At 56.1% G+C, this 7,119-nt stretch overlaps 1 protein-coding gene across 1 annotated transcript in view; it reads left to right on the top strand.

Annotated features, from left to right (window-relative positions):
- MMP28 (matrix metallopeptidase 28) overlaps positions 1-6,051 on the top strand; it is a 12,568-nt gene extending 6,517 nt beyond the window's left edge. Inside the window, exons 4-8 of the mRNA XM_013005753.2 lie at positions 207-431; positions 2,246-2,491; positions 3,626-3,775; positions 4,098-4,265; positions 5,114-6,051. Coding sequence (XP_012861207.1) covers positions 207-431; positions 2,246-2,491; positions 3,626-3,775; positions 4,098-4,265; positions 5,114-5,511 — 1,187 coding nt within the window. The 3' untranslated portion in view covers positions 5,512-6,051. The remainder of the gene's footprint in view (positions 1-206; positions 432-2,245; positions 2,492-3,625; positions 3,776-4,097; positions 4,266-5,113) is intronic.
- The last annotated feature ends 1,068 nt before the right edge of the window (positions 6,052-7,119 follow it).

Genomic DNA, 7,119 nt, shown 5'->3' with positions numbered 1-7,119 from the left:
GGGTTCCCGCCAGGGTCCCCGCCCCACCCAGGGCGGCATCTCCTCCATCAGATTGGGGTCTTGTAATGGAAGCCATTGGACTTAGTTAGGCCTCTTTAGGACTGAGGTCATGTCCCCTCTCAGTCCTGGGGGAGGGTCTCCCCATCAAACTGGGGGCTCTGCAGGGACCAGACCAGGTGTAAGTGGCGTGCCCTCTTGGGTGGCAGGCAGCAAGTGGTACAAGCAGCACCTCTCCTACCGACTGATGAACTGGCCTGAGCACCTGCCCGAGCCAGCAGTTCGGGGGGCCGTAAGAGCCGCCTTCCAGCTGTGGAGCAACATCTCGGCGCTGGAATTCTGGGAGGCCCCGGCCACCGCCCCGGCCGACATCCGCCTCACCTTCTTCCAAGGGGACCACAACGACGGGCTGAGCAACGCCTTCGACGGCCCAGGTGCTGACCGTCCACCCCCAGCCTATTCTCCCCAACACGCAGCCCCGGCTTCCAGAGGTGGGAGGGACACCCACAGAAGAGGCAGTCCAGGCTGGTGGGGAACATTCACGTTCCTTGTGGCCTCAGCCAAGCCCCCTTTCCCTCAGTCTCTCCTTCTCTAAAATGGACACAATGCTTCTTCAGGAAAGGTACCTAGTGGTATCACAGGGCTGAAGAGGAAGTGCATGAGGCTCTGGATAGGAAGGGTTTTGCAAACTCTGAAGAAGATGATTTGTTTTAGAAGAAACCTCAGGTCTTGTCCATCCATTCCTGCTGCTAGCAAAGCCTGCACCTTACCTGTTCTACCGGAGCAGATGATCCCTAGAAGAGGGCCCTCAGCGAACAGAAGCAACCGTTCGTCCCACTCCTGCCCCCTCCCCTCACTGTGCTACCCCTGCCTGCCACAGACTCCTAGCCCCAGACAGGTCTCCTTTGCCTACCCTGAAGGACTGTGGTAGCAATTTAAATGGCTCTCCTCTTCTGCACAGCACTAACCTTTAGAACCGCAAAGCCGCCCCTCTGCTAATCTCTCCCCTATTGCCAAGAAACCTGATCAGTGTGTCCTGGGAATGTGCCTCCCCCAGTGGATCCTGTTTTCCATCAACCCCCTTGCCACACACACCCCCACCCCACCCTCACCCCCGCACCCAGAAAAGCCCATTTCCAGGTCTAGTTTCTGGGACCTCCATTAGGAATAGAGGAAAATGTAGGCTTTGTGGAATTCTTTACCCATGGATCTTTTTTTTTTTTTTCCCCATGGATCTTAAAAGAACATTCTGGCAAAGGCAGACATTATTTGTTAAGCTAAATCATTAAGTTCAACTTTTTAAAAAAAGACTTCGAAAAAATTCAGGGGATGTATTTGCCTTAAGGTTTATAGATTATCTCAGGGCGATAGTTAAAAAACCCCACAACAACTCACTGCCATTGAGTCAATGCCAACTCATAGTGACCCTATCGAACTGCCCCTGTGGGTTTCCCAAGACACGGGAGTAGAAAGCCTCATCATTCTCTTTCAAAGGGACTGCTAGTTTCACACTGCTGACCTTGTGGTTACTAGCCCAACTCACAACCACTGTGCCACCAGGGCTCCTGGGGCAATAGTTACAGGGCTTCATTTCAGAGCGGGTTTAAGGCTGCTAGATCTTTTGAAAAGAATCTTCCTGTGGCCCTTGTGATGTGCAGGGCACGGTTTTAAGTATTATATTTGGCAATTAGGCACACATTGAATCCTCAGGACAAACCAACAAAAGCTCAGTCATCATCCACATTTTCAAATCAGAAATCTGTGGTACAGAGAAGTTAAGCTACTTGCCCAAGGTCACACAGCTCCAACATGGTAAAATGAGAATTTGAACCCTGATACTCTAGCCCCACATGTCTACACCGGCTGTCTCTTCAGCACCCTCATCCCACAGCCTGGTCATCTGTCCACTGTCTCCCACTCTAGCTCAATTACACAGCAGGAAACAGCTCAATGCATTTGCTCAAATGCACCTCAAAGTGCATTGACCTGGCCTGCGGGAACTTGGAGAAGTTGGTGGTGACACGGTTAGTTATTGGGCCGCTAACTACAAGGTCAGCAGTTTGAAACCATCGCGCACCCCTGAAGGAGAAAGACGGCATTTTCTCCTCCTGTAGAGTCACAGTCTTGGAAACTCACAGGGGCAGTTCTACCCTGCGCTGTGCGTCTTTTGGGGTTTTTGGGTGGGAACTAGGGTGCTGCGAGCGCTAGTGCGCCCCTCACCCCCACCCCACCCCCACATCGCCTGCAGGGGGTGCCCTGGCGCACGCCTTCCTGCCGCGCCGAGGAGAAGCGCACTTCGACCTGGACGAGCGCTGGTCCCTGAGCCGCAGCCGCGGGCGCAACCTGTTCGTGGTGCTGGCGCACGAGATCGGCCACACGCTCGGCCTGCCCCACTCCCCCGCGCCGCGCGCGCTCATGGCGCCCTACTACAAGAGACTGGGCCGGGACGCGCTGCTCAGCTGGGACGACGTGCTGGCTGTGCAGAACCTGTACGGTGAGCCCACCCCCACTTCCGCACCTCCTGCCCTCCTTGGACGCCAGCTGCCTCCTCAATCCTAAATTCAGCAATCTCCCTCTCCCTCACCAATCCCGAGGTCCTTGACTCCTGCCCTGAAGAGGCCAGCCTCAGGTTATGCTGTCCCCCTGCCCGGGCCCTCCAGCCTCGGTCTGATGCACACCTCAACATCGCAGACCCCATCCTTAGCACCATCTTGCCCCGCCCCAGACCCCAAAGCCCCACTTCCTGCTTCCACCTCTGCTTGTCCTTGACGCTTTGCCTGGCTGTGGATTCAGATAAGGTCTTCCCTCATAGGGTAGGCAGGGACAAGGGCACTGGCCAATGCTGCTGTCCATGGAACCTGCCAGGACCCCAGGCCTGCCCATGCCCTGGCATCTTCCACCAGGCTTGAGGTACAGCAAACAGAGCCAGAGAATGGTGGGTTCCAGTCACCAGTCCATATCTGACTAGCCCTTGGGCAACACATTTCCCCTCTTTGTGCTGGGGGCATGTAATTAAAGCCTGCTTACCTCACAAGGCTGTTAGGCGAAAGTAGTGTGCTTTGTAGTTGGAGAAGCCTGCACAAATGTAATAGTAATAGTTGCTGTTTCATGAGTCTCTCCCATGGGCTGGGCATTTAACTTACTCACCCAACACCCATGACATAAGAATCGTGTTGTTCACAGATGAGTGGAGTGGGACTCAGAGGTTGGGTACCTTCCTCAAAGTCACACAATTAGGGAGTTGAAAATGGAAATCAGGAGTTGTTGCCAGATTTGCAGTTCACTTGAACGCTATGCATTTCATAAGAGAAAGATAATTATTATCTTTGATTATCTATGATTATAATTATTGCAATTCTCACAGCCTGGTCCCTGCCTGTCTTAGTCCTAAATGCTTGTTTGGCACCCAACCCCAAACTTATCTCAATAGGCCTGACTTTCCCAGACGTCTCTGTTCAATGCTTTGGTTAACACCAACACCCGGGACAACTCATCTCCCCAAGCCCCGCTCTCTTTTTCTGCCCCTCCTATTAGATAATGGCTAGAGGAACCAATGGACAGCTCTTGAACCCCTTCCCCACAGGCCCCTCCTTATATACGTGTCCCCCTCTTCTTCCTCCTCATAAAGGGAAGCCCCTGCGAGGCTCCGTGACTGCCCAGCTCCCGGGGAAGAAGTTCACTGACTTTGAGGCCTGGGACCCTCGCAGTTCCCAGGGCAGGCGCCCTGACACCCAGGGCCCTAAGTACTGCCACTCTTCCTTCGATGCCATCACTGTAGGTAAGATGACCCCGCATGTGCCATGTCTCATTTCTTTCTTGTCCCCACCTGCACATCTTCAGGGGGCTCCAGAGCTCTAGGACACGGCATGGGGAGGAGTTATAAAATCCAGAAAGCCCAAGCCAGAGACATTCCTCGCGGCAGCAAGCCCACGGCAGGCAAACATCAGGGGCCCCTCCTGCCCACATTCCCTTCTGCACCAACCGAGTGTGCGGGTCTTCCTCGGCTAGTTTGGGAGGCTGGCTTCTAGAACGAGAGCTTTCCCTGGGAAGAGGCCAGGAGGCTGATGGTCATGCCTCTCTTCTTTCGTGTCTCGAGACAGACGGGCAGCAGCGACTGTACATTTTTAAAGGGAGCCACTTCTGGGAGGTGTCTGCCGATGGGAACGTCTCTGAGCCCCGCCCACTGCAGGAAAGATGGGCTGGGCTGCCCCCCCATATTGAAGCTGCCGCAGTCTCATTGGAGAATGGAGACTTCTACTTCTTTAAAGGTACCGGCCCCCGGACTCGATGAGAAAATTGAGGCCTAGCAAAGGCAAGGGTCTTACCCAAGGACAAAAGGGCAAAGAGTTCCTGGTGGAATCTCTCTTCCAACTCGAACCTGTGACCTCAGGGAAGCTCCCCCTAGGGGTTCCTCTGGGGCAAGGAGTTGAGGGCTGCAGCCCAAACAGGGAGGGAATAGTTTCAGAGAAGAGTCTAGAAGGATAGCAAGGATCTCTGCTGAGTTTAGCAGTTCGGCAGAAGAGTTGTGTAGTCCACGGAATCCTGGCTGTGAAGTTGACCACCTCACTCAGCTTCGGAGCTTGGATTTCTTGCAGAGGGAAAGACGACCTCGCGTGTGTTGGAAGACAGAGCAGAATGAAGAGTGAGCAGCGTGTCGCGAGATACGTGCCAACGCTTCAGTGCTAGTATTCATTCCGTGCCGGAGATTGAGTGCCTTCCATGCGCTAGGCACCTCCGCGGAAAGTTGGCGCGATAGAAAGCAATGAACCAGACAAAACTCCGTGACCTCACAGAGCGCCTAGGGATGCGTTGGCCGTAAAGAAAGCTCCTGGCCTTCCCTGTTTTCCATTGCTTCCAGGGGAGAGGGCCTTGCTTCCTGCAAGTGGTGAATGAGTTCATTCAGCTCCATCTGCCCACTGCCAGCACTGCGAAAGTCGAGCCCACAGCAGTCCTACCTCCCCAATCCTTCATAACTCAAGATTCGCGTAATCCATGAGGATTACTGCGAATACCCGCAACTCCACCTTGGGGGTGGGGAAGGAAGGGGTGGGGTCAGGGGCGGTTGACATCAGGTTGAGAGCTTCCAGCTCACCCTGGCACTCCCAATGCCCCACAGGTAGTCGATGCTGGAGGTACCGGGGTTCCAAGCCAATGTGGGGCTTCCCGCAGTCGTGCCGGGCAGGGGGCCTGCCCCGCCACCCCAACGCTGCGCTCTTCTTCCCTCCCCTGCGCCGCCTCGTCCTCTTCAAGGGTGCGCGCTACTACGTGCTGGCGCGGGAGAAGATGCAAGTGGAGCCCTACTATCCCCGAGGCCTCCAGGACTGGGGCGGCGCCCCCGAGGAGCTCAGTGGCGCCCTGCCGAGGCCGGACGATGGCTCCATCTTCTTCTTCCGCGACGACCGCTACTGGCGCGTCGACCAGGCCAAGCTCCGGACCACCACCTCGGGGCGCTGGGCCGCAGAGTTACCCTGGATGGGATGCTGGCATGCCAACTCGGGGGGCGCCCTGTTCTGATGGCGCCACCGCGTGCTAAGCCAACAGGATTCTTCTGCCGCAAGGGCGGGACCTTCCTTGGAAGCTTGCGAGCCCGGAAAACCTCCTCCAGGAAGCCTGTCTGCCTTTGTTCCCTAGAGGAAGTGGCCTTTTCGCTGTGCTCTTCGCACCACATGGACGTGGAGTGGGGGTCAGTCCCAGAGTGCTTTTCCTCCAGGACCCCTTTCCGCCCACGCCTTTGGGGATTTTATTCCAGACCCGCCCACCAGGGGCAGCACTGCGACTTAACCAGGGAGAATGCAACTTTGTATACCGAAGCTGGGGACCCTGTTGCAAAACCCCCAGGGACTCCCCTGCCTTATTTCTTAAGGAACTGTCTTATTTAAATCGGGGGGTGGGGACGCCCGAAAGAAGCATGAATGGGCCAGAAGCACGGGTCTCCAGCCTCAGAGACTGAAGGGGCCAGGCCCATGAAGCTTCGGGTTTCAGCTTTTTGGGGAGTGAAATAAAGAGCCCCCCTATCCAGCCCCCGCTGGTGGGCTCGAGGCGGAACCCGCTTTCTTCGGAGTCGCTCTTCCATCCATTCCAGAGAGAGCCCCGGGGGCGCGGGTGGTGGGACAAAGCCACAACTGAAAAGCCAGGGCTGCCTGTGTGCATACGCACGTGTGTGATGATGGTGGTTTGCCTTGCCTCCAATAGAAAAATGCCCTGCCTCCTCCCAGGCCAGATGGAGAACTGCATGCGGTGGGGGTGGGGGGCCTGCAAGCCTGCAGCCCTTGGGAATACAGCCTCCACCAGGGCTCCAGGGACTGGGAAGCCCTGCCTGCCCTGCCTATCGGAGGGAGGCCTGGTCCTCACAATGGCCCCATTCTCCTGGCCACACAAGCAGCATCTGAAGGAAGCTCCTACCAGCTGGCCCATAATAGTTGAAATTCCTGGAGAGGGAACCATCTCCCCAGCCAGGCTGATGTTAGCAGCTAGCTCTCTAGTCTTCTCCCTTCGAACCCCAAGACACACCTGCTGGCACCTCATTTTTGCACACTCTTGAGCCTCGCGGGAAGGGGAGACTGCTCTGGCCAAGGGTTCAGGCCCCAGCCCCCAGTGGGCAACTTCTTCCGTTTCCTGCTTTGCATAGCTAGGACAGTGGCCTTTGCCCGCATTTGTGTGTCCTCTTCTGGGAGAGGGGAGGGAGGAGGCTCTCTGCCCACCCCCTTCCCTGTGGCCTGAGAATTTCAAAACCAAACTCACTGTCATGGAGAGTCCATTGATTGCATTTCACTGTCACCCTAGCGGACAGAGTCGAACTGCCCCTGTGGTTCTGAAACCCTTTGTTTACACGAGTGGAACGTCGCCTCTTTCTCTGGCCCAAGGAAAAGGTACCTTTTCATCATCTCGCAGAATTACCGCGACCCCACTGCAGCAGGGTCCCCTGACACTTGAATCACAGACTTTATTGAAGGATTCGCGGGAAGAGGGCAGGTTTTTATTGGGGCCCAGGGAGCCGGGAGCTTATTTTCTCTAGGCGACGCCTCTGCTCCCGGACTCAGAGGACCTGGAGGCCCCCCGGGGATGGACGTGAGGCCTTGTCCGGAGGAGCAGGGCGCAGAGGCCCAGGGTGCAGCCTTGGCG

The sequence above is a fragment of the Echinops telfairi genome, unplaced genomic scaffold, assembly GCF_000313985.2.
Source record: "Echinops telfairi isolate 266 unplaced genomic scaffold, ASM31398v2 ScPeMD7_7458;HRSCAF=8496, whole genome shotgun sequence".
Lineage (NCBI taxonomy): Eukaryota > Metazoa > Chordata > Mammalia > Afrosoricida > Tenrecidae > Echinops > Echinops telfairi.
Note: the sequence above shows the minus strand (reverse complement) of the source record. Positions and strands in the feature narration are given on the sequence as shown.